Raw genomic sequence first — 26,793 nt, forward strand, 5'->3', positions numbered from 1 at the left:
ATGAATCCTAAGTTACTGGATTATTACTGCTAAATCTGGAAACATATTCATATACTATAAACCAATATGTTAATGTAATCATACTGTAACGTGAAAGTGGAAAAACACTTTCCTCATAGCAGTAACGTTAAATTCCACAGACAACAAACCTTTCTGCTCTTTGTGGTAACTCCAGCTTAGACTAAATAAATGACTAGGTGCTTTTTCTTTCCTTTAACTTTTCAATTAAATGCTCTCTTTATTTTCTACATCAATCCACAAATCTGTTGTACACTTTTACATTTCTATGGCTCTGTACTAAATCTGAAAAATCTGTCTGACTTGGCTTAAATACAACATTTAGACAACTGCTCTGTCTCCTCTCTCCCTCTCTTTCTCCTCTCCTCTCTCTATAGTATTGTAAGGTCTTGACCTTAATTAGTGAAGTTTACAAAATGTATATCAGGATTTAGCCCCATACTAATAATAGACTAAGAACAGAGTATTGAATTGAAATTCAATACTCAATAAGAATTCAATAAGAACAGAGTATTGAATTGAAATTCAATACTCTGTTCCATTGAGTATTGAGATTTTTCATTTTCACCTTGTACTACTACTAAGAGAGGCTTTTTACATTGTGTCTCAAAATATAAATGATTGACTTGTCAGACTCTCATCGTGTTTTCATCTTTAAACAGACCCAGAACTACTTCCTTGGCTGTTTCCTGTTGAAGTTTGGTCTGACAGTGTGCTCCTACCTGGTGGCCTTTGGGTTTACCCTGCAGGAGGTTTGCCTCAGAAGCAGCAACTTCACCTCAGTTGAAAACCACACTGTCAAGTGCCTTCACATATTCACAGCCAGGTAAGAGAAGCTTTATCTCCAAGTGCACCAAAAGCTCCATTCATTTGTTACAGCTCTATTCAGAATGGTGCTAAGTGTTATAGACTGTTAGTGAGCTGCTCACTGAAAGTCACGTGTTGGAGAACAGATACTTGAGAAAAAGAGTCAATGGATTGAACTGTTGTCTTCTTTATGACTGCAGCTCTTCAGACGAGGCTCCTCATTGGTTCAGTGAGCTGTCAAACAGCCTGCTGCTCACTCAGAAGGTCATGGCAGGGTTCCTCGTCTTACACACAGGTAGGAACACTCACTATTGTACTGGTTGAATTAAGGTCAACCCTGCTAATGCCTTTTCATTATTATTAGGTCTATTGTGGATTTAGTTTTTGTCTCCAATTCTTCAACAGTATCAAACATTTACTTCTAGGTTCATAAGAGTAGCGTGACAACATTATATTGATTTCATGGTATACCATGGTATGAAAATGTATATTATAACGTCTACATTTTATTATTACTGGTATTGAAAGGAAATGTGAACGAACAAGAATATCACCTGTGTGTGCATTTCCTTTTCTCCTCAAACATATATAAGCTGAACATTTTAAGTCCCAGCACAGTGACATCTCATTTACCCCCAATCTTAATTATCAGTGGTTACTTCCACAGTGGCAAAGTTCTCCATCAGATTTTCTTAAACCTCTGGCAAATAACTCATCCATTCTGGTCTGTATTTATATAGAGCTTTTCTAGTATTGATGACGTCTCAAAGTGCTTTACAGTACAGTTGTTCTTTGCCATTCACCCATTCACACACACATTCATACTTTGAGCACTTTTTCTATGAGAACAGCATAGCTGTCAGGGGCAATTTAGAGTTCAGTGTCTTGCCCAAGGACATTTGGATTGAACCACTGACCCTCTGGTTAGAAGAGAACCATTTCTACCCCCTGAAGTTTATAATATTTATTTTAACTTAATCTAATAGTAATAACACAACTGTTATATCAGAGAGAACACAGCACAAATGTGGCATTCAGGGGCGGTTTGGAGAAATCCACAGTCCCTGTCACTCCCTGGTGGAGACTCTCAGAGATGTACATTACACAGGACTGCCGTGTCACACTTGCACAGGACTCTCTGATTGGTTCAATCATAAAGATATGGCAGTGTCACAGAGAGGATTATCTGATTGGTGTTACAAAATATAGTTGAATCCTCATTGTAGCAGTAGGTAGGAAAACACATGCACTTCGCTTCACCATCCCGAGGTCACCAAGTTTATACGTGTAATTAAATGTAGTATTTATATCTCACTTTCTCCTGTTTGTTGATGTTTATCTCATTTTCCAGCGGTGATCTCCCTCAGCTACGTCCACCGCTCCCAGCCTCTGTGGAAAAAGAGTCCGTTCAGCAACACCTGGTGGTGTCTCACTGTACCTGTGGTGTAAGTTATTACATCATATGTATGCTCTACAGATTTATAGAGTTAATTGAGTTTCTACATGAAGTTGCAGGATTCCCTTTAATGAAATGCACCAAACAGAGATCAATACAAATCAAACTGTCGCGCATTGAATTGTTAACCCTCGCTCTCTTCTCTCCTCCAGTCTGCTCAGCCAGCTTGTTCAGGCCACGGTGGATTACCAGCTGTGGCGCGACCGGAGCAGCTCCCTGACCTTTAACCTGAGTGACATACCGCTGCTAGCCTGGGTGCTGGTGTCTCTGTCACCGCTGCTAGTGGTGGTGGTCAACGAAGTGGTGAAGCTACACGAGATACGGTATGAAGCTAAACCCAGCAGGAGAACAGTTGTAATATCGTCATTCATTGAGAGACCTCTACCTGTAGCTTGTTTCATGACTTTAAGAGAAATGAGGTGAAGAATAGAAATAGTGTAAGTAGCTAGAATCTATGAGAAAGGAAAGCACAAACAGATAGCAGAAATAAAAAAGATGTGATGAGGTGGACTACTGAGGATTATTTAAAGGGATAGTTCACCCAAAAATAACAATACACTCATCATCTACTCACCACTCTGCTGATGGAGGGGTGGAAGAATTGTTTGAGTCCACAAAACACTTCTGGAGTTTCAGGGGTAAACAGCGTTGCAGCCAAATCCAATACAATTGAAGTAGATGTCGACCACTTCTTAAAATGTATTGGATTTAGCTGCAGTGCTGTTTACCCCTGAAACTCCCAATGTGTTTTGTGGACTCAAACACTTCCCCCCCCCCCCCAATGTGTCATGAAGCTGGAAAACGTTGAGCAGATTGTTTCCTTGTCTTGATCACAAGCTCTGGTTTGTCCATTTCAGGGTGCGGGTTCGCTACCAGAAGAGACAGAAGCTTCAGTTTGAAACCAAGCTGGGAATGAACTCACCGTTCTGATGGCTCTCCGTCTGAGGCAAGCTGACGTCAGGGTATTTACTGGGAACAAGTCAGGAAACTGGGGACGGGCAGGGTGCAAACACTGCAGTGCCCACCATTATCACTCCAGCACAGCAGCACTGCAACCATCAGGTGGAGTAGAGCAACCATCAACTCTACTCTTTCTGGGGAGCAGGTAAAGGATCATTTCAAAGAAGTCAGTGCCACTGAACACAAAAGACCCAGAGACTTTATAGTCTGCTTCTAGTATATTTTAAAAGCATGAGGAATGTTTCGAAGAATGTTGTATGCTTCCTCACTATCACCTCTTTTTTAAATCTCTCAGAGACCAATGAATGGTCCCTTCCCTTCTCATCTCTAGGAAGGTTCCAGATTCCAAAAAAGTTGACTGAAAGCATGTTCTAGTGTCGTCCAGTCTGACAAACCAAATCGTGGCAAATCAATCATTCAGTTTAATATAACATTAGTATTTCTAAATTCCAACAAAAAATCAGGATTGAAAAGAAAAAGTATCATGTAACTACAGAACTCTGGGGCCATTTATGATCCATATATATATAATAATCATTCAGCTAAAATGGGTAAAGTGTATAAATGAAACAACAATTTGTGGTTCCTAATATAACACATTGACCGAATGTGTTGTAATACAAACTGTGGAAACATTTTGGGGTACTGGAACATTCTGAATCGATGCATTTCTGCCTTTGAGACCAATTTGAATCTTCACTCTGGTCACCTGCAAGACATTGTTCTTCGGTCTCAATTGTGTCTTGTGACAAAAGCTCAGTTTCTGAGTGAAGCCGATGTCCGAGCTGCTGTAACTACAATGGAGGATGAGGATACGCTTGCAGTATATTTAGGTATAAATATGTGTAGACGTGTGGAACTGAACAATGTGCCAGCATGCTGCTCTGAATTCTTGCAGTGTGCGGTGATCTTTGCGAGTTCTCTCCTAGGGGATGAATTGACTGTGTGTGTGTGTATAGCAACATTCACCAATAGGGGTCCCACCACACCAGATCATCTGAAAGGTGCTTCATATTATTCAGTTGCCTTCCTCTGCCGCCTCTTTCTGTTCCATCTCTCAACTGCTCCACACATTGTCCCTATTACCCCAGGTTTCATATTTGACCTGCGACTCCGGAGATTTCTTTAAATCTTATGTAGCCCTGTTAATCTGCAGCCGTCTACATGTTTAACACTTTTGACATTCTTGTGTTGTTTTTTTTTGTCTTTATTCAAGACCGTGGTTTAAAGGCATGAATTATTGATTTCCCGTTCAGAATTTGTAATGCTCTCCCTTAAAACCCTGCACAGGAAATCGAAGCACAAGCAGGGTATAATGGAGGTCGAGTGCATGGTTTTGAGTGAGAGCATTTCAAAATTGAAATCAATAAGATGGAAAAGACCCCCCCATACATTTCCCTGTTTAATGAATGAATCCAGTTCACGTGGACCCTCAACAGCAGACGTCTGGATCACTGTTGGTGTTTTTTCAATCCAACCAGCCGTCTCCTGTGGTGCTGTGGTTGTTTCAGATGGACAGGAATTTATTATTGCTACTGTACACAAGTGGGCTGGCAGTATTTATTGGTTATACATTAGAATACCAGCTGTTTACACATATGGAATAAGGAAGGTCATTTTTGTCGCTGCCAGATGAACCTAAGGGCTCGGGGTACTAAACAGGGAGGGGGGGGGGGCCCAAAGTTATCACTCTCTGAAGTTAGTTACAGAAAATTAATTTTATCCCAACATATAACAATACTGTGTCACAAAACTCTATATACTGTAATATATATATTTTTTTTTCTTAAAAAAAAAACTGTTATTATGCTGGAATGAAATGGCATTTACATATTAGGTGTCACAAGTTTACCTCAGCTTTTAAAATATTATTCCTTGAAAAAAAAAATTGTCCTAGAGGATTTGATCTGTATCATTGTACCAGCTGTTTCTGAACAGCACTGCAGCTAATGAAATGACGAGTGGCCCCCGGGGGCCCGCTGATGTCTGTTCAGCGTTGATTGTTGACCACTTCTAGTGAAGGTCAATCTAAAGGGTCGTATGAACACTGAGGACAGTGTCTTTGTTTTGGAATTCATTGTTTAAAAACCACCTTTTTATGGATATTTCACTCCTCTTTATGGAATATAAATTTCATATATTTACATTTGACTACTTTTTTGGCCCAAAACAAAGAAATGAAGAAATTAGCATTTCCTTACCAGAATTTGATTTCTGGTTGTGTGGCAAAGGTTTTGAAATCCAAAATTAAATGACAATATAAATGAATACACAGTTAAATCATGGGAATATTTATTTTTTAAATTAAATAATTCTGACATTTTTTATTTCTTTTATGGTTTGTGGTGGGGACTTGGACTTCTGACCTCAGATGAACCTGTTTAACCTGTGTACTCACTCCTCTGGGACTGCTGTAATTATTTCATGGCTGCAAATGATGTTTTAAGTTTTACATTAGAGTGGGGCTGTGTGTGAACAGGTACAGCTACACGTGTTTGAACAGAGGTTAACTACTCGTGGATGTGGACTGGCATGAATCCTCTGATGATGGTTGTGAGAATATCATGACGATGCAAGAAAACAGTTCTGATTTTAAATTTTGGGATTTTCTTCAACTTTATTGGTTATATCATGACAAACATATGATCTTTGCTGCATGAATAAGATCCATGGGAATGCTCTGTCTTAACCAGTGTACATATAATCTATTGTTCTACTGTTTGGTCCAAAACAAAGCATGCACTTCACACTGTATGTGACCAGGCCCCCCCGCTGCAACATTTTGATAACATCCCCATGCGGAGGCTCGGAGCTGATGCCTGTGTCAGTTCATTTTTGTGACAGGGTATTGGTGGATTGACAATGATATGTAGTTGTTCACAAGACACACAAATGTATATTTTGTATTTTTTTTAATTTCATATGTTCAGGACTTTTGGCAAATTTGTTTGTATATTGATTGTGTCGTGTTAATAAATCTGTTCTTTTATTTAGAAGCCTGTGGTGTCAAAACATTGTTTCACAACACTGATGGATTGGAGGAAAAATACATGTTCATCAATCGGGCAAAATTCGGATTTGGTACATGAAAGTTCTGGTGTTTTCAAGATACAAAACAAAGTTCTTAAAATCGATTGTAGTCAAACTGTTTGGGTATAATCCAAAGATTTACTTTAATAAATGTTCCTTTGTTTATGGTAAATCCGTATCGATCCACAACTGTCGACGCAGACAAACAACAGCGTTGAATGCAGATGTTTTTGTCTGAGGTGACACCCAACTTGCAGATGGCGACGCACAAAGATGCAGCAGCATTATTCTAATGGCCATCAATGGGATGGCTTCGAAGAGAATCTCACTGTACTGGTGAAGTGACAATAAAGCTAAAGAAGCTGTAGTACACCCAAATCTATACAACTCATAGAAGGGGGAAAACTGCATTTTAAGATATGAGTATGTGTGTGTGTATATATATATATATATACACACCCTAACCCTATATATACAGTATAATACTGAATGCATTTTCAGTCAAATCACTAACGCTAACCCCACAACAACAAATTATCCTACAGTCATGCAAGTGTGGGGCAGTGTTGGTGAGAGCATTGAAATCACCCTCAACCAGTAACATCAGTATTTGGAGGAAAGTGTAAACGCTGAGTCCAACAGTAAAACTGTTAAATGTTAATGTAAGATCTCTATCTTTTGTTTACAGCTATGATAAAATGTCCACAAAAGAAAATGCAATGCTGGACCTTCACTTTTATTTTCACTGTAAAATACATTTCAGTAATAAACACTTAATTTAGTTAAAACCCGGAGTTGATCTGATATCATGAGGTTCTTCAGTCCGATCATGTTACATTTCTATTCTATCACTGTGAATACATTTATTACCTGGCTACATAAATAATATCAGAATTATTAGCAAACAGCTGGTGCAACACAAACACAAACAGTTACAAGAAAAAACAAGAACAAGGTCAAAATATGATCTCGTATCCAGTGTTTATCTTTCACTTTCAGTTCTTCATACACATAAGTGAGTAACTGCAATATTGACACAAACAGATTTGGTTGTTTACATACTGGCAGTATCTTCTGATTCCAATTTCAACACAATAAAACACAACTTCCTGATTTAAATTATTGATCTCTTTGTGGCCACTGTCACAATATATCTTTAGTAAAAACAAGTAAAATCTGTTGTCATTGCGGAGCTGCACAAAGCACATTGATTCCCTCAGCCCCCCCTGGCCCGGCTTTCTCTCTCACATACAAACACACAGACCCATAGGCCGCAGTCAGACTTAAAACTGGTTAAAAACAACATTATTTGGTCTTTGTGGACAGAAAGGTAAGAAAGAAAGGAAGTCGCTTTGGATAAAAGCGTCAGCTAAATGAAATGTAAAAAGGACGCACGTGTTTATTTGAATGTAGAGCAGGCAAGCTCACCTTCATAATTTTAGAGGTTTGGCTGAAGACTTATCCATGTGTATGGGATGTTGGGGGTTTGCACTTAAAGCTACGGTTGGTAATCCTTGAAAAACTAGCAAGTGCAGACTACACTTTGAAAATATGCATACCCCCCCAAAACGCATGAATGTGCACTGACTGACAACTGCTAAAGGACTTTTTTGTTACTCGCTTGCTGGCTATCGTCCCTCAGGCTAAAAAAAAAAACAGTCTTGATTCTTATGCCAGGTGTGAACAGATGTTTGACACGTTCTCAGGACAGATGTTGAAACCAGGTCCGAGTCGGCACTGTTCCTCTCCATGCACCCAATGCTGATTGAAAACCTGCTTCAAGTCAAAGGATTCGTTATGACGTACAGACATCATGACATTATTTATAGTACTCCTTGTTATATGTAAATAAACAATATGAATGTTCGTAAACAAATCCTACAATTTCCTTTTTTAATAAAAACACTGTATAAAGGTTTTTCTTTAGCACAATAATCTACGATGGATACCTTCACAGAGTGATGTCTAACAAAGAAATGTGGTGAGGAGTCAGCTCAAACACTGACAGTATATAATTGCTGCAGTTTGTGTGTTCTGCACTCAACAGAGAGAAAACAGTCTATCGTCCAAAATGAAAGCAGCGAGCAGCAGCGTGTTTCTAATGATATACTGTCAAAAAAAGGATCATCAGTCAGGTTGACTCTGGAGACACACAACATACATGTATCTGAACACTAAGTAAACAATGGCAAAGCAATACACAACAAGGTAAGCTCCTTTTAACTATAGAGCATGTCTGCATAGGTCTAAAAAGCTAACAATAAGGAAGCAGCTGTATCTATGCCTTGCTATGGCATAACTGAGCTAATTCTATCATATAAAAACTAAAGCCTGTTAAGCATTGAACATGCACTAGGCTACATTATAAAAGAGCTGGATGGGATCATTTGCACGTCTTGGACAAGCAGCAACAAGAGCTACTGTTCTTTTTTAAACAAAGATCTAAACTATTTTAAAATAGAATATTTTAAATTTTGCATATTGCTTTGGATATGTACAGAGGTATTGGGGACATTGCCCAATTAGATTAGAATTACAATTCATGCCGAGAGCTGCATTCAAACTTGAAAATCTCTATGATGAAGTTAAAAGGACATTTTCTTTTTCTTAATACATGCGATAGAGATTCAGGACTTTCTGAACACTTTGGGTTCTGTGGAAAAAGTTTCTCAAGAGCTTTTCCCTGAGTTTTCACTCGTATCCTAAAGGTTCACCATGAGTCCTTCTGAACGTCAGTTTGGACAATGAGGACAAGATAGTAACAGAGAAGAAAGAGAGATATATCCCTGCGATTTAAATTCCATCCGAAGTAAGAGTAAAATCAGTTTGACTGAAAATTTCAAATGTTCGGAGAGAACCCCGTCTGTACTGTCTCCCTGCAGCACTAAGGGTCAGTTGCTGCATGAAATGAAGTTGGATTGATTTCCGAAAATAAAAAAAATAAAAATGATTACAGTGACCATCTGCTCTTCAAGTGAATGTATCACATGTGAGGGACTTGATTATGTCACACTTCATAGAGGACGGCTGCTTCACATAACATAAATAAAGTCTATACTCTCAGAGTAATCTTCAAATCACATACCAGCAGGCTTTTCTTTTCAAATAAAAACCGACTCTAAAATAAGATAAATATAAAATAAATAAAAAGGGTCAGAAACTTGTTTTCAAGACTAAATCTGGCACCACACTTTGGAGTTGGTCTCATATAGATTCTCTTGACTCATGCAGGCTGTTTTAATGGCTTGTCCTGCTCTAAGAATCAAACCCTGATCAAATGAGGAATTACAGAGCAACTATCCACCACATCACCGTGAGTGGTAGATTCTGTATAAAGGAATGAGGCTTGAGGTGCAGTCAACTCACTCAACACTCAAAACTGACATTTGGTTCATCAGTGATGTTACTTCTCTCCCTGATTGTTTCTAAACTTTATCTTTTGGGGTCTTAGTCTTCCTTTAGTCAGATCAGGGACCTGATCAGAAAACTCAGCACCACGATCAGTGTATTCATCGAACAGTACGAATGGCCTTTACCTTCCTCGCTACAAATTCAAAAATACTGGTCAGAAACCTCTCACCAACAGTACAGGTTGTGGATACAGCTACATACTTTATAACCAGTTTGATGAGTTTGGGGCCAGATCTTTTATCGCCCGGATCCAGGAAGATGTGATCTGAGCTCTTCCCTTGTCCATGCTTCTTGGGAGGGGACTAGGGTCCCTTGGCTGAAGACTTGGTCGGTGACCTGGCCGGCGATTTGGTTGATGATTTGCTGGGACTGCTCTCACAGGGGCCGACCGTGATGTGGACAAAGAGCGATGCAGGTGAAAGGGTGGAGCCGTCCACCTTGAGCAGTCGGACGTGGCGATAGCCTGCAGAGGTCAGAGAGCGAAGGCAACGGCAGCAAATGGTTATCCACAGTGTAGGTCTCACAGCCGCCGTATTAGCCATCATACAACAGTGCTGTCTTTAACCCCACCTGTGCGGAGACTGGTGAAAGGCAGGGTGTATTGCCCCAGGAAGTCGTTGCTGGACGTGTAGTCGTGGTCTTCCACCATGAAGCGAACCAGGGCCAGGTCAGGGGCATGGACGGTGAAGTTAAATGTACAGTCCCACTGCGGATTAAAGCCTGAAGCAGAGAAACAACACTTTCATCCACATTTCTTTGTTCGTTAGTCATCAGAATTATGTGAAAACTCCTGGATGGATTATAATGACACTTGTGCATCCATAGATTTACAATGAAAATTATCTGAAAATAATGAATATTATTTTTCTAAATATTAATATGAAATAACAACTTTCATTGATATAACAGTAACCTTGGGGCACCACCCTTTAAGCAAGGGAAAATATAAACCAATTCCAATTAACTATCAATTTTAATCTCGGATTAACAATTTAATTAATAAGTATAACCAAAATGACGACATCAGTAGTCAGCAAAGGTTGAAGGACTTGGAGTTCTTGGTACTGCAGAAGTCGGCCAAATTCACACTAGTGCAAAGTTAATAAACACAGCAAATAACCACATTTTTTAAGATGCCAAGTTAAAAAGCAAGGGAATCAAGGAATCAGTGAATTTGCTCTCTCAGTGTATTTCCCAAGGACACTTCAGAATCCGGAGAGAGGGAGCCAGGGTTCGCACCGATGCTCTAACTATCGAGCTCTCCAGAAAGAATGAGTTTGATTCTTAGCTATAAATGTGCATAATTAAATATTCTGTTTCTGAATGGCAGCAGCAACATGTCAATTAGCACATTGCCGAAGCTTGTCCTTTACTTTTCTACAATTTATCAGTTAATTTTGGCATTTCTTCACTACTTTAAGCTTCTTTTTTTTAACCCAAACGAATAATCAGGCGTTACAGCTGATTCATTATAAATATTATTTTATATTAGTCGAATGATATATGGACAATATTAATACAGTTATTTTCCAGTCTTATCGACACATTCAGACACACCTGCCAAAACTCTATAATTCTTCACATTACCCCCCCACTGCTGACACATATCCCTGGGCAGAAGTCCCCACTCTTTGCTGTCATTGTCATCCTTAAGGAACTTCAAAGTTCAGTGGTCAGTTCACTTACAACTCATACAGTTAATCTGGAAATCCTTTTGCACCCACAATCCACTTCTTTCCTGGGGCTTTAGCCACAGTCTTCATTAGCTACCTACAATATTAACCGATTGAAAGTCTAAAACAATGTAAAATCCACGTACTGCTGCTGCTACTGAAGCTGTTTAATTGCTGAGAGGTATTTTGCCACCAGGGTATTTACCATTGTTGTCAATATGAGGAGTCTTCTTCTTATTGTTGTCGATGGGAGCTCCATGAATCTCCACCCACACCTGAGGGTCCACAATGGAGCTGGGCTTGTCCCACTCCGGCTTGGGAAGCTGCTGAGCTGAAATAATCTGCAATCATAATAAAGAAAGTTTACTATCATTATAGAATAGGAGGCTGTCTCACATAATGATATTCTTTGAGAATATGTGTGTTTTTGTGGTCATGGTGTCATTGTGGGGACATTTCAATCAGAAACATCAATGCAGGATCAAAGGGCGGATCCAGGGGGGACACTGGCCCTCGCTGAAATCTGAAGTGGCCGTGTCCTGTCAGTGGTCCTTTTTTTAACTAACTAGTCACTACCAATACTAACAATTAATATGAGAATTGGTTCAGATTTTTTATTTTCAAAGTTATTTTTAAGTGCACACTGTGCTTGAACAATAAACCATTTTCAATATATGTTTAATGACATGAGGCTTTTTTCTAAGCTATATAACTAACATTAAAAAAGGTCTGACTTAAATGTGCACCTTATGGAATCAGGAATTGTGCAGAGATATTGGACATATCATCGGCCCCCTATCTAATGCAATCTGTTGCAAACTGAAAGTGAGGAAAACACCTCTGATTCTGCTACTTGCTCCTCCGTTAGAAGACTTTCTTACCCGGACAGTGAACAGCACAGGTCTGTGGCCAGGACCTCCACCCACATTCTCTGGGTTGAAGGTGGTGCCGGGCTGGCACATGAAGGGAGGTTTCAGTGTGTACCCACACTGACCGTTTTGCAGGAACCGCCCTTGGTTTAGGTCCATCTGCTCACCAGGCGTCTGGAAGTTCAGAGCAACTGCAGCACAGGGCGTGTTATTGGTTATGGAAGTTAATGCAGATTTGGTTATAAGTCTGTTTGCTTCTTTTGATCATTGAATTACATAAAATAACCCCTCACCAATCTGACAGCCTGCATTCCACATCTCCTGAGGGTTGTAGTTGGACGACTGGAGGCGCTGACCTGAGGGGTAGATCCTGCTGAGCTGATGACTGTTGTGACGCACAAAATACATCCCTGGATGTGAAGGATAAAGACAAGGACCGTCCAATCAGGCCAATATTCCAGAGGTGAAAGACTTTCGTTTTCATTTCTGTATCCACACAGGTAGGCTACAGGTTAATGTCGTGACAGACACACATCATACCTGAGTCCTTAATGTGTCTGGTAGCGTCACTCTCAGAGACGGAGGACAGTTCAGTTGCTGGGTTTCTTGCAGCGTGTTCAAAGCTTTTAAAGGAAACGCTGCAGGTGTATACAACCAGCTCTGACAGCTCGGGACTCAGCTTAGACACACTTGGCTAGGATGATATACACACACACACACACACACACACAGAGAGAGAGAAATCCATCACTTTATTTTCTTAACTAGAACAGCACTAAGTAGAGCACATACAAATGCCAAGGCCCAACAGTCCTATTAAATTCAATCAAGCAGACAAATTGCACAGCCACAGACTCAAATAGACGTTCTCCAAGAACTGACAGACTTTTTTGCATCATGATCACTGAATTATTTCTTGAGTAATTCACAAATATGTGAAAAAAATTATGTCAAAGAAATGCCCAATTCTTTGCTCTATACCCCATCCTTACACCAAATTTAAACAAAATTGGTTGAGTAGTTTTTGTGTCAGCCTGCTAACACACAAACAGACAAACAACAATATGAAGATAACCTCCTTGGTGGTTACAGGCAAACTGGTAAACAACTGGTCTGTGCGTACACTATCCCACCACCTACCTAGCCTTGAAATAGAGGTATAACCCACCTTCTGGTCCCCTTTTTTGGAGGTCCTGCTGGCCTCCTCATCCGAGGAGCTGAGGTCTGAAGTGCTGGATGAACCCTCCACCGCCCCGTGTTCCTTCTTTCCCTTCACAAGGATTTTCCCTTTGAGATCCTGCATAGACACAACCAGCAAACAGTTACCACACATTAGCAGTTTGCTTGATAATGATATTCATAGTAAGAATATGAAAGAGAAACTACTTTCCACTACATGACACATTTAAATTTACTAGATCCAGATTTGAACTTTTGGATCTGTACCAAATTGCACATATCAGTCACCTAAACACAGAGGAGCAGATGGCCCCAGGTTTCAAGTGTAAAACAAACTGTTAAGATGGACAAAATGTCTGACGTATATGAAAGAGGAATAAAAGTCCTGCCACACAGTGTGACACAGTCTTGATATTATAAGTGCGTCAAAGTGAAATCCTGGCTGAGGAATTTAAGTTCCACAGAAAAGTGGCAACCACACTAGAAACCTCTCGGTTGATAAATCATTAATCCATTTGTTTTGTTTTTGTTAAATATTGAGGCAACTACAGAAATATTCCAAGTAATTTTGCAAGTGATCCTTTGGGAAATGGCAGTGACTTTGTCCTAAACAATTCTGCCAGATCTACAGAGATTTCCTGAAGGCATTCTTGATATACTATGTTCACAAAAATAGGACGGACGGGCAGAAGACCTAATGCCTCTGGCTCACCAAAAAACACCATTACTCTCAATAGTCAAATTAATTTCTTTGGGAACTGATCTCTCTGAACTGGAAACATGTCCCTACCTCTGGAGAGGGCAGACTGTGAGGATCCAGACCTCCGAGAGGCTTGGTGAGGAGCTTGTCTCCCAGGATGGATCGCAGTTGTTGAGCCATGACTGTCTGCTGCTCCACGGAGCAGTGGTTCTCCAGGGACAGGATCAGAGGGTAAGGAGATGCCTGGGAGTAAAGGGTGAAGGCAGTATGTCAGTGAGTTTGCCTCTTCACAAACACTCTCACTGAAACTATAACTAATAAATGCATTACATTTATATAAAGCTTTTTAAACCAGACACAGCACTTCACACTACAAGTCACAGTCACCCATTCACACAATACTTCTACATCTAGCACTTGGTTGTCGCTCATACAGCCCATTACACACCGACAGCACAGTGACATCGCCCTATTAGGAGTAATATGGTTAGCGTCTTCCCGGGGATCAAACAACCAACCCTGCCTATTTTTGTACAACCCGCTCAACCACTTGCACAACACCACACTTATTGTAAAGATTTAAAAGTATATCATCTTTGACCATACACACTCAGTAATCAGTTCACAGAGCTCATGTGTCTAAACTGTAACTATATTACCAAGCCAACATACTGTGCACCTGTATTTATTTGTATCTGACAAGGGAACTGATTCTGATGTAAATAGTGTACTCACTTTAAAAGCGTACTCTTTGATAACCTCAATGACATTGACAAACGGTATCTTGGAGGTGAATGTGTGTCCGTGGTAGATGACCGGCTCTCCTTTATCTCCATCCCAGCAGTCCAGCTCCACGCAGCGGCAACCGTGATTCAGAGCTCTGAGACACAAACAGCATCATAAGCAATTACTACTAGAAAAGAAAATATTTTTTTTCTTAAGTGTTTCTTGTGTCCCACTATTTTACATATATAATAAACCACAACAATGAGCAGAACACAAAACACTTCAAACATATTGCAGTATAGCATATTGTTCCTTGCCCAGTTTATGGATCTAAGAACAGAAATTCCAATTGCTCGACAGATAGTTATGCCCTTTGATGCAAATTTGTGATCTGCTATATAAATACAATTTTACTTATTTTGACTACATCACACATTGTCTATAAGATGCAGTCACTCCGAGTTATCACATTCAGTCTATATTCTATCAATGCTCTACCTCTTCTATGTGATGTCGAAGCTTCTATTTTTTCAGATATATTATGAGTGTGGCCAGATGCAATATTACCAGTCAGAGACAATATTCTTTTAGTATGAGCTTGACTCAAGACACAAATTTTGAGCTAATAAAAAACGTTGTCTTGTTTTGTTTTTCCGCTTTTAGCCGACCCGAGACACAACTGTACACGTAACATGATCTGCCCCTCTCAGTGGACTATTATTATTTCCTGTGTGTTGGTTGTTTTAATTCTTAATTCTTATTATTGTCTGTTATCCCATTTCTGGGATTATATGCTTGAAATGATCACACACAACCCAGTCAATAACCTTTAACCTACACCCTGGCCTGTTAGCGCCCCCAGCCTGTTTCCCAGCCTGCAGCCCACTGGAGATCTTTCACCTGCAGCCATCTTCCACATCCACATTCTCTACTAGTCTCCAGTCAGTTTCCTAGTCAGCTAGTATTGAGTCCACAGTCCTCAGACCTGCTTCCATGTTGCTAGTGTGATGGCAGATTTTATATTTAGTTATGTTTCATGCAAGGAATGACAGTTATAGATGGGAATGTTATTCTGAGATGTATTTCTGTGGGTTTAGACTATAACATGTGGGGGTCAGCTTAGGAGACTCAGATGTGTATTCGTTAGAGATTCGTCTGTGCCTCTGCTGGGACAAAAGGTTTTCACACCTAGACTCTTTCATGGGTCATCCAGCAGAGATGGGGGTCTAAGAGAGACTTGGAGTCTAAGCAGATGCCTGATGTGTAGTGAGACTTTCGAAGGGGTCCTTCATTCAGATTGGAGGTGACCAAATCTAAGCCTGAAGACAACACGCAGAGAACTGATTGGATAAACATTCTACCTCTGTGAAAGGAGGGACTTATTTAGTATAAATCAAATGTGATTCCATTGTTCTGTGCCATTGACCCAGTCTGACTAAGTGACAGGGTGCTCTGGTCCCTAGCTGCAGCTAGGTAGAATTGTATGAACCAGAATTGATAATTGTCTTTGCTGTGAAATGTAATAAAATGTTCCATTACATTTGGCGATTGTCGGCAGAGGCCATCATATAGTGAACTCTGGCTCTTGGAGCTGACGGTAAGTAACTGCATCGGGGCAGTACGTCTCGGACTAAACCTTCATTTTACAGAGGGCCTGATGTCCTGAGAGCGAGGAGTACTCACTAAGATGACCGAAAGAACCGAGGGGGATTGGCAAGCAATTTCGTTCTGGTGAGTAAAATTCTGATTTCGAAAAATAAACTAGGTTTATAAGGGTTAAGAGATTCACTCATTTGTCAAAGTGAGGAGCAGACGTGCTTACATAGCAAGGTTTTGGAAACCGGTGTAGAATCCAAGAAGCTTCAGGGTTTGGAACCAATAAAAGTTAACTGGGTTTAACAAAGTCAGGGTTTGGAACCAACAAGTTAACTGGGTTTAACAAAGTCAGGGTTTAGAACCACTGCAAAAAAAAACAACAAGTTAACTGGGTTTAACAAAGTCAGGGTTTAGAACCACTGCAAAAAAAAAACAAAGCTCAACTGAGTCAAACGGAATAGATATAGATATATGGAGTGTTTATTAATTTAAACACAACTTTAAGATTGAGCTCTGACGTCGAGTTTCATGATAATTATAACTATTTTCATAAAATAGTAATAGCATTCTCAAGTATTTAGTACCTGGAGGCGTATAACTGGAGAGAAGTGTGTGTGTAGAGATTTGAATGATATTTCTCTAAAGGTATCAGGATGCACTAAGGGTATTTTTTCTCAATGTCTCTTAAGGGAGTGTTTTTTTTTTAGATTGGTTGAAGGTATAAGGTTACTATAAACGTTACACAAGTGTTGCTGGTTTGATTACGAGTGTCTGTACAAGTAACCTGTAAGATTTGATGAGACCAGTCTGAGAATTTACAGCTGACAAAGAAAAAGAGAGGAGTGAGAGGAGTTCTTGAAATTCTCAACACTGGAGCAAGGTGAGTATATTTTTAAGTATATTTGGGATATAAGTAGGCTTTTTAAAGAATAATAACAGAAGGAAAAAGGAAATAGCCTAAAACAAATCTTAAAATAAATTTAAAATAGACATTTTTAAGATATAAGGAAAACAATTGGTTTTAAAGATAAATTAGGGAGCTTTTAGGGTCATTCTCCATACCAGGTAAACTTTAGTCCCCGAAGTTTAGTATTTTACTAAATAAATTAGAGTTAAGACGTAACTGTTAAAACATACCATTGGAGAGATGTGGAGATATTTGTGCCAGACTTGAGAGCATTTGAATGTTGCTTCACTGAAGTGAATATCAGAGAAAGAATTCAGGAGGTTGTAACTGAAATAATCTCAAGGTCCCAGGATCTCCAATTAAGTTCTGATCTTGATGCATCTCCACTAAGAGGGAGACCGCTGCAGACAGAAAATGCATCAGCTTCAACCGTCCCAATCCACACTTCAGGAATTCAACTTTGTTGTTGAGGAGAAGGTGAGCATACCTTCAGTTTTCACCATTTTACATGTGAAAGATGTGCAAATTTTTTCAGAGACGCTGAAAATGGCACAAATAACAGCTTGGAGATGCCAAGCCCGTGGAAGAGGGAGACAAAGAGGTTCAACAAAAACTTCATCTAAGTAAGAACACTGACATACACCATGTGAATTAATGTTACATAGAGCAGATGATTAACATTATAAGAGCTAAATTAGAAATTACTATAGAGAGGCCCATTGTGCCTTAGCTAAATACTTTCACAAGATTCATGTGAACTAAATTTAAAACAAACAAATCAGAGTGATTGGCAGAGACATCAAATATATTTGTAGATTCAGGGATTAGAATCAACATTAAATATATGTGAAGAATGTGATATCACTCTCATAATGATTGTTAGATAGCTCATAAATGATGGGAAAACATGTGCAAAAAGTGATAGAGAGATGCATTTTTATCATTGTGTTTTTTATATGTGTTAGAGGTTAAATACAAGATTTAAACATTTATTTTGTTGTCACCAAGCTGCTTGATAAAAACAACTAGATTGGAGAGTATGCTAAATTTTGACACAACAGGGCATTTGTTAGAACAAAAGTGGAAATGACATCTACATTTATTTAAAGGAGAGAGAGAGAGAGAGGGGGATTTAACACTAGCATATCAAAGAATGATCCCAGACACCTTTCTCAGGTCTAAAGTAACATCCTCGTGCGAAGAGCAGGGGGAGAAATAAATTAGATCATAAAATGTATTTTCTTAGAGGAATTTAACCATTTGGTAAGAGAACTTAGTTTAAAAAGCATTTATAGGAAATACATTGAGGATAATGTAAGTTTGAAATTTGGACTAGTAAATACTGTGTTGTTTTAGTAGTCTTTGATAGACTCATTGGCTAAAAGATTTATGATTAACTTCTGATTCATATGAAAGATGAATAAAACCAGAAACAAGAGTAAAGGTTTTATAATTTTGGATTAAATAGAGGAAAAAGACATTTAATCCCAATAAAATACATATAAGCACATTAAAATTTTTTAAAGAGGATTAACAGTTAATCGTAACCGATTTTCTGTATAGATAAATTAAATAAGGAGTTTTTAACGCATTTTTGAATGTTAAGTATCTTTGAGGTACTGGATTGATATTTTTAGTTTGTTGTTGTAAAAATTAATGATATTTTCTAAGTTGATACAGGTACCATCATGTTTGTGAACTGGTCACAAAAATGGTATTGGTCTGATCAGAGGAGCAGACGCAATAGAAAAGAATATTCTGTAAATATTCTTGTGGAAAGTGAATTTTCTGTTTTAACATACATTTTTTTGTCTTCAAGGATAAACCAAGGGAGGCAAAGCTTCAAACATGTCTCAGAGCTATGGTAGCTGCTGAGAGAACTGTTATATGTGATGTGTGATATGTGATACTTTGAAATAAGACTTTACTAGTGTCATATGCTGTAACAATGATATTGCTTGAGAAAAAATGATCACTTTTCAACAGCTAGGTGGTTCAGCTAGGATACAGTATTGTTTTTTAGATGATAGACATTACTATTACAGATAGAAAGTGTTTAACTAGGAAACTCTTAGCTACATCAGTAGAAGAGGTTTTAGACTAAACTAAAGCTTTTCTCCTGAATTAGGATTTAAATGGTAATCAAGCTGATAAATGTAAACGTGAAGTGTTTTGTGACTGTTTCAGCTTCAAAGGTTTCCGCAGTGTGATAACAAAGTGGGTTACGACTGTGGGACACAGAGGAAATCAACCCCCTTCACATTATATGCATTGACCAAAGAGATGCAAATATGCTAGAGACGAGAGTGTCAAGATTTACACTGACAGCAGGTTTGCATGTGATGGGGGGCTGAATAGACATTCATGAACTTAACTTTAACACCATTGTTTTTGCTTGACTGTGGTATTTGTGTTTTGCAAGCAGTATGCAGTTGGCCGAGAACATGGATTACGGTTTGAAGATTTGAATATTGACATTTGATATGGCTTATAGGAGCTGTAAGCAAAGTTACATAGGAACTTAAATTTTTTAGAATTTAGACTTAATACATTTAGGAATTAAGTAGTTTTGATTAACGGGAGTTTATTTGGTTGTTGATTAGTTTAAATGTGGGTCATAAAGATGATTTTGATAGTTTCATTTTGAATATGTTTCTTCATTAGGTTGGATTGACACAAGACTGGTGTCTAAGTGTCAAAAGGGAGGAGTTACATATGAAATGAAATTAAATATAGGTATATTGAGTGTACAGACAATACACACTTAATAATATTCACTAAAACTTTTTAACTTTTTAGAAGAGTTGTGTGATTTGAGTTACAAAATAAAAAGGTAAAACAATCTGGATTCCACAAGGTGAACATCCACCTCCAAATAAACAACTTGATCATTCATAAAGAGATTTGATAAAGATAAAAATTATGTAAGTTAGGGAAATGAATAAATACTGTTTTATTTTCATTGAAATGTTTTCTATGCAAGCAGAAGTTTCCCAACATCTAAACAGGATTCTTCAGCAGTGAAGGAGTCACTGCTCGGGAGAACTTATCCATGATGGGAGAGTCTAAAAGGATGTCCACTGATAATTGTACCCAATTTGTAAGCGCAGCATTAAGGATGCTGGTGAGTATCGGGGTATCAACACAAGGCAAAATCGTGCCACATCCCGCCAGGGATGGTACAGGAGAGAGAGATGGCAGTAAAATTAAAACTTAACAGTACATTGAAAAATGAACTGATGGATATGTTGTGAACTTGTTCCCTGTACTCTTTAAAATCCACAGGCAGATGAAGGAGAATCTATTGGAAATCCATGGAAAGGGAGCTGCATGCGAAGGAACCAGGAGAATGGATTGTACTGAAGGACGTGAGGAGAAAAGATTGGAAGAGGACGTCGATGGAACGAGTGCAAGCCAAATGCCTCTCACCAGAGGGATGACAAGTGAAGGTCGCTGAGAGGGCAACCTGGAGACATGCGGGCCAACGCAGGAGGATTTCGATAGCCACGGGTGGATTCTACAGGACGGATAGTGCTTTGTGCCAGTGTGTGAGCCTTCAATTGATGGGTGTTGCAATGTGAGGAAAACACATTGAAGAGGGTCACTGCTGTCACAACCGCACAGACAGGGGAACAACGACAGATGATTTGGACGACTGAGGAGCAGTTCAGGGAAAAATGGTTTCCCTACTACGGATGCTTTTATCATCGTCTTGCCACCAACATGTTAAATGTGTTACTTTGGCAGGAGGAATAATACAAATTCCTGAGCATCTATGGTCAAGAGCAAATAGAGCTTATGTTTAACTTTCCTGATGAACTGATAGAGCCTGGAGAGCTTCATGGTAGGCGACCATGATGATAACAGACAAGATTCAACTCATTGTGTGCGAGAAAAGCATTCAACAGTGTGAGAGTCTCCACAAGGGATGGTTTGGAGAGCTTGTCCCATGGGGGGGCACTGTGAAGAACACACACACAGATGAGCTGGCTCTAAGAGTTAGTTCAAGGACATTAGGAAATGAAACTCTGCATCTACAGGAAGCTCTGAAATAAGATGTTCGTCAGCTGAAGGAGGACTTCGACACATATGAAGTGTGGCACAGTGAACAATTCGATAATATGGTGCATATTGTTAAATGTAAGGTAAAATGATCTATTGTCCAGAGAGAGAACAAGGACATATTCCTGATGGGTGGGAATTAAGGGTCATGGTTTCTTTTGAATAATTGCTAAATATGTTATTGATTTGTTGAGACAGATTCTGATTTTTTTTAATTATGTACAGGTGTTACAAACTGTTATATTGTTTTTTTTGTTAAGACTGTGGTTACTTCCTTAACCAAGTCCATGATTGGACAAAATGTTCGATTTCTTGAAACTCATGTATCCTGGACTCTTTCTAAATATAATGATAAGGTGTTATGGAGATGTTTGAGACAATAGTCTCAAAAGGGAGGATTGTGATGGCAGATTTTATATTTAGTTATGTTTCATGCAAGGAATGACAGTTATAGATGGGAATGTTATTCTGAGATGTATTTCTGTGGGTTTAGACTATAACATGTGGGGGTCAGCTTAGGAGACTCAGATGTGTATTCGTTAGAGATTCGTCTGTGCCTCTGCTGGGACAAAAGGTTTTCACACCTAGACTCTTTCATGGGTCATCCAGCAGAGATGGGGGTCTAAGAGAGACTTGGAGTCTAAGCAGATGCCTGATGTGTAGTGAGACTTTCGAAGGGGTCCTTCATTCAGATTGGAGGTGACCAAATCTAAGCCTGAAGACAACACGCAGAGAACTGATTGGATAAACATTCTACCTCTGTGAAAGGAGGGACTTATTTAGTATAAATCAAATGTGATTCCATTGTTCTGTGCCATTGACCCAGTCTGACTAAGTGACAGGGTGCTCTGGTCCCTAGCTGCAGCTAGGTAGAATTGTATGAACCAGAATTGATAATTGTCTTTGCTGTGAAATGTAATAAAATGTTCCATTACACTAGCATCCTGTCAGACTCAGACCTGATAGTGGAAGCTGGAAGTTTAATGGAAGTTGATTGGCCATCTTTGGGTTCCAAGGAGGCTTTATGAGAAGAAAGGGACATTATGGGTCCCAACACCAATAGAAGATTTAATTTCCCAGTTCAACAGAGACTCAGATGTTCAGCCAGCCCAAACCTCAGCCCCAGTTTCCCAGAAATCAGCTTAAGCATCAGCCTCAGGTTTCGAAGCCTCCCAGCAACACTATCGATGCCAAGGCAGATCCTGAGCCAGTTCCTGAGTTGGTTGTCTCAATGGACATGCCTTGTGATCATGCACTGACAGATGTCTTGGTCAGGGGTCTCAGGCAATGTCTCATCTATTTCTGCATTGGGAGACTCAGCCGACATCCTGTCATCTTCTCTGTCAGATCCTGGTCATCGGGCTGACATCTGCCCCTGATCCTGCATTGGCCATCCAGTTGACATCTGCCTTATTCGCAATCAACTCTCCCTGACCATTCCTCCATTTACCTCCAGTCTCTTTGCCAGTCTTGAGACAGTCCACTCTGACGCCTCCAAGTCATTCCCTCGAGGGGCTGTGACACACCTGGCCTGCCTCCTGAGGGGACTCGCCCACGCCTAGCTCCATTCTTCTGATCCCTGTCGTGAGGCCCTGGATTCTCTGTCTGTGTACGCCTGCACTATACACTCCTCCTCAAACTCTGCACACTGGTCAAGGGTCCATGAGCCCAGCAAAACCACACCATCTACAAATAGCAGAGCTGCAATAATGAAGACATCATACTGGGCGCCTTCATTTATTTTTGGTCAGCTAATAGTAGGATTCACTACAATGACCTTCGGAACAGTATGTGTGGTGCCCTGCTTATTCTTACCGTATGTATGGCTCTATGCTGCTGTCCCCAGTCAGCTGGTCCTTGGTGAGGTATGTGTTGTGGGAGGAGGAGATGAAGTAGTGCGCCAGTGGGTGTGTCATGTCTTGGTAAACCCTTGCATGTTCCGGGTTTAAGACACAGTTCTCCTTAGAGAGCATGTACATGGTGAAACCATTGGGGGTCATGAACTGGTTCTTCTGAGCTGTATTGGGCAAAAGGCAGAAACAAAAGTTGAACAAAAACCTGGTAGTTGCGGTTATCGTACAGTTTTTACAATACACCTAAATACTTAGAGTCAGATTTTTAGATGCTTAAAAATTATGTTAAATGCAACAGCCAGTTGCTGAGTTTGTCCAATGGATTTTTTATCAAAGATGTTTTGCTGAACATAACATATAAACTTTGGTATTTGTCAGTGTATTGTTACTTAGCATCGTACCCCATTCATTAAGTTCATATGTGAGTATGAGGCTTTGGGCATGGAGGAGTGAAGCATCCTCCCCCTGGTCCTTCAAGAAATCCCTCAGGTCCACAGTGGAAAGTACACAGTCATTTGCAGAGTAGCGGAGAAACACAGTGTCCAGCTCCGGTCTCCGTAGCAACTCCCTGCAGAAAATTTCAATCTCCTCGTGGTCCAGACGACTGTCAGCTGACCGGTCACATTTCTAAAAATAAATTTGAAAAACACAGTTAGACACAGTTGACCTCTTCAACATCAATTTCAATAACTGGCTTAAATTTGCCACAAGCAAAGCAATATACTAATGGTCTGTCATTTATCAGGTGAAATGAACAGGTCGCAGTCAAGGTCGGAAGCTAATGGATTATATGTCAACAGCATTACGTAATCAGAATACATATATATATCAAATATATACTGTATATAAAGTATATCCCTCAGTTCGACTTTATATATTTGTGAAACACAAAAATTGCCAGAAATAAAGTTATTACCATCTAATTGGACCCCATTTCAAATCTGAACTTCCCTCCTCAGTTAGCTAGCTAAAGATGTGGGAGGGTTAGGGGTTAGTTCAGGTTTTGCATTTTGTGTTTTAGCTTGAATTTTATTTAAAATATTTCACTGTTGTGCTCATCAGCTCATTCTCATCTGCCGCAGTAGTACAAGGTTGATATCAGCGATATCTTAGTGTATAATGAGAATGCTAATATGCTAAATACACATACATTTTTATTTGCATTGAAAATGTTTTGAGAGATTTAGAGAGAAGAGAATATAGGTGGAACTCACCAAACTTTTGTGGCTGCATCCGTTAAAAGTATAAAGTGCAATAATTTAAATGTATGCTTTTGAACTAATCCACAAGTATTTCTGTTTAGATTATATTATATATTATATTACTAATAATTTGTATTCTGTAACTCAACATATAAGTAATTTGACCCAAACAAATGAGTTTTAATCCTATATAAGGGTATCAGGTTTAAATATAATTGTGTGTGTCTATCCACCTGGAACAGGCTGCGGGCATATTGTTCACTCAGATCAACATTGATCATCTGCAGCAGAGTCTGGACTTCTTCATAGCTCATCTTATCATCGTGGTCCTGGTCAGCCCGACTCAGGTAAGCATGAATCCAGGTGACTCACACATACAGTCAAGGAAACAACAAGGTGACACAATAGTACACACAATAATGTTTAAGTGTTCTAGTCTGGGACTAAAGGATCAATGTATGGGGCTCATGAGGCGACCAAAACGAAACCTAATATATTTTCATTCTTCCAAATGAATATGGAAGTATCTTGTGTTCTTATTGTTGGAACTGCTGTGTATTTTCTCCCCGTTACAGTGTAATTCCAAATGACCATCAGTTAGGATATTGGTCGAGTTTGTCCTTCTGGCTCATATTCTCCACTCTTCCTTGCAGCTTCCGGATGCCGCGGGCCCAGTGTTGAGCCTCCTCCTGGCTCTGGCAGAGGAGATCCAGGCTCTTTCGGGGCCCTTTAAAGACCACAGTCAAACCCCGGCCCTCGGGTACCGAGCCACCCAGCTGCCGCAACATCTCTGACTGGCAACCCTCCCGAATGCACTCCACCTCCAAGACAGAGACTGAGAAGGAGTGAGAAGAAGAAAGAACAGCTGATTTAATTATCCACCAATGGAACGCCAGTACTCATTTACAGTCTTTCCGAGGTATAATATCATATGGATCCTAGACCTCTATTAAACACAATGGAAATATAAGAGCTTGGACAAAATATTTTTGTATAATACATAAAAAATCACAATACAAACATGGTAATTAAGAGGCCATTATTCTGGGAAGATGGATCAGTAAATTGATGACCGTCTGCTGTGGGTATCCGGAACAGGAAACAACACAGACCTAAAAGATCGATATAAAAAATCCTTTCACTAAGCCTCTATATTAACGAGAGGTCGGTTTGTCTCTATACTTCCTGTTAAACCCTTAAGATCTGAAATAAAGCCCCTTTCATGGCAAGAATAAGCTACAATAAATAAACAGTATACCTGCAGTGGCACATCAGACCTTCATTGTCATGGCTACCATAATAAAACTATAAAAGAACTTTAGGTACAAGATTACTGTTTGGGTAAAGATATGCAGGTCTTCAAGGTTAGAGGATCACCGTAATCATGGTTACATTGATAATCAACCAATCTCCAATCCATCCACCCCAACTTCATTATGTAGACTGAGGTACTGCATCACCTGACTTCCTCCTTTGCTCCCACTTTAGTTACTAAGGCCACAAGAGGTCGCCTGACCAGAAAACCTAACTAGGGATCATATTACAGTTTTTCTCCATTGCTTTGGCTCATTTCACGAAACAGAAATGACATTCTCAGAGCTCTAAGTGCAATTGGCAAAATAGCCCATATGGTTCAACACAACTACATAGATCACCTTCAAAAGGTCATATCTAACCCAAAACAGTTAACTCAAGTTTCAAAACCAAATCATTTTCTCATATAAATAGTCAGTGCCCCCAAAATGAAAAGTTCCTTCTCTAATACTGTGGCTCATCTCTCAGAAAAAAAAGGACATTTTCAAAGCTTTAAATACATTTGCCAAAATAACATAGATGGTTCAGCAAAACTCCATAGCACACCTGCAAAAGGTCATATCTCTCCCAAAACAGAGAACTCATCAGTCAAAACTAAATCCTTTTCTCATACAAATAGTCAGTGCCCCCAAAATGAAAAGTCCCTTTGGCATTGTTTAAACACTACAGGTCAAAATGTTTAGATGTTTTGTCAGTATGGCAGTGGACCATAGAAATATCCCTCATGTGCACATTTCAATCTTGGCTCAGTCCTTTGACACTGAATGGTTACAGTAGATGTTTTCTTTCCAGAATATTATGTGTATCAAACAGAAAAAAGATTAATTCAAGGTTTCACATAAAATACTTTATTGAACTAATACTGCCTTGGAAATTGTTACAGTAATTGCCATACATCGTGCTTACAGTAACAGAAAATGTGTACAGCACAATATACTGTAAAACAATAAGCACATCAAAACTCAAATTTGGCATACTGAGATATGACCTTTTGAAGGTGATCTATGTAGTTGTGCTGAACCATATGGGC

The 26,793-nt window shown here is 39.5% G+C and overlaps 2 protein-coding genes across 6 annotated transcripts in view; one reads left to right on the forward strand and one right to left on the reverse strand.

Moving 5' to 3' along the window:
• tmem94 (transmembrane protein 94) overlaps positions 1 to 6,237 on the forward strand; it is a 33,907-nt gene extending 27,670 nt beyond the window's left edge. For 4 of the 5 annotated variants that reach the window (XM_053414535.1, XM_053414536.1, XM_053414534.1 and 1 more), the window contains 5 exons: positions 681 to 844; positions 1,026 to 1,120; positions 2,177 to 2,270; positions 2,434 to 2,604; positions 3,139 to 6,237. In XM_053414535.1, coding sequence (XP_053270510.1) covers positions 681 to 844; positions 1,026 to 1,120; positions 2,177 to 2,270; positions 2,434 to 2,604; positions 3,139 to 3,211 — 597 coding nt within the window. In that variant the 3' untranslated portion in view covers positions 3,212 to 6,237. Of the gene's footprint in view, positions 1 to 680; positions 845 to 1,025; positions 1,122 to 2,176; positions 2,271 to 2,433; positions 2,605 to 3,138 lie in introns of those variants that run through there. The other variant, XM_053414538.1, reaches the window with a different exon arrangement.
• A 754-nt stretch (positions 6,238 to 6,991) lies between these two features.
• The window catches only part of LOC128427423 (1-phosphatidylinositol 4,5-bisphosphate phosphodiesterase delta-3-A), a 29,985-nt gene continuing 10,183 nt past the window's right edge, over positions 6,992 to 26,793 (reverse strand). The window contains exons 4-16 of the mRNA XM_053414539.1: positions 25,056 to 25,284; positions 24,683 to 24,812; positions 23,649 to 23,874; positions 23,210 to 23,411; positions 14,839 to 14,983; positions 14,194 to 14,346; positions 13,393 to 13,521; positions 12,765 to 12,918; positions 12,518 to 12,634; positions 12,237 to 12,415; positions 11,561 to 11,696; positions 10,253 to 10,402; positions 6,992 to 10,145 (exon numbers count right to left, since the gene is read on the reverse strand). Coding sequence (XP_053270514.1) covers positions 9,985 to 10,145; positions 10,253 to 10,402; positions 11,561 to 11,696; positions 12,237 to 12,415; positions 12,518 to 12,634; positions 12,765 to 12,918; positions 13,393 to 13,521; positions 14,194 to 14,346; positions 14,839 to 14,983; positions 23,210 to 23,411; positions 23,649 to 23,874; positions 24,683 to 24,812; positions 25,056 to 25,284 — 2,111 coding nt within the window. The 3' untranslated portion in view covers positions 6,992 to 9,984. The remainder of the gene's footprint in view (positions 10,146 to 10,252; positions 10,403 to 11,560; positions 11,697 to 12,236; positions 12,416 to 12,517; positions 12,635 to 12,764; positions 12,919 to 13,392; positions 13,522 to 14,193; positions 14,347 to 14,838; positions 14,984 to 23,209; positions 23,412 to 23,648; positions 23,875 to 24,682; positions 24,813 to 25,055; positions 25,285 to 26,793) is intronic.

This window comes from Pleuronectes platessa, chromosome 21 (assembly GCF_947347685.1).
Source record: "Pleuronectes platessa chromosome 21, fPlePla1.1, whole genome shotgun sequence".
Classification (NCBI taxonomy): domain Eukaryota; kingdom Metazoa; phylum Chordata; class Actinopteri; order Pleuronectiformes; family Pleuronectidae; genus Pleuronectes; species Pleuronectes platessa.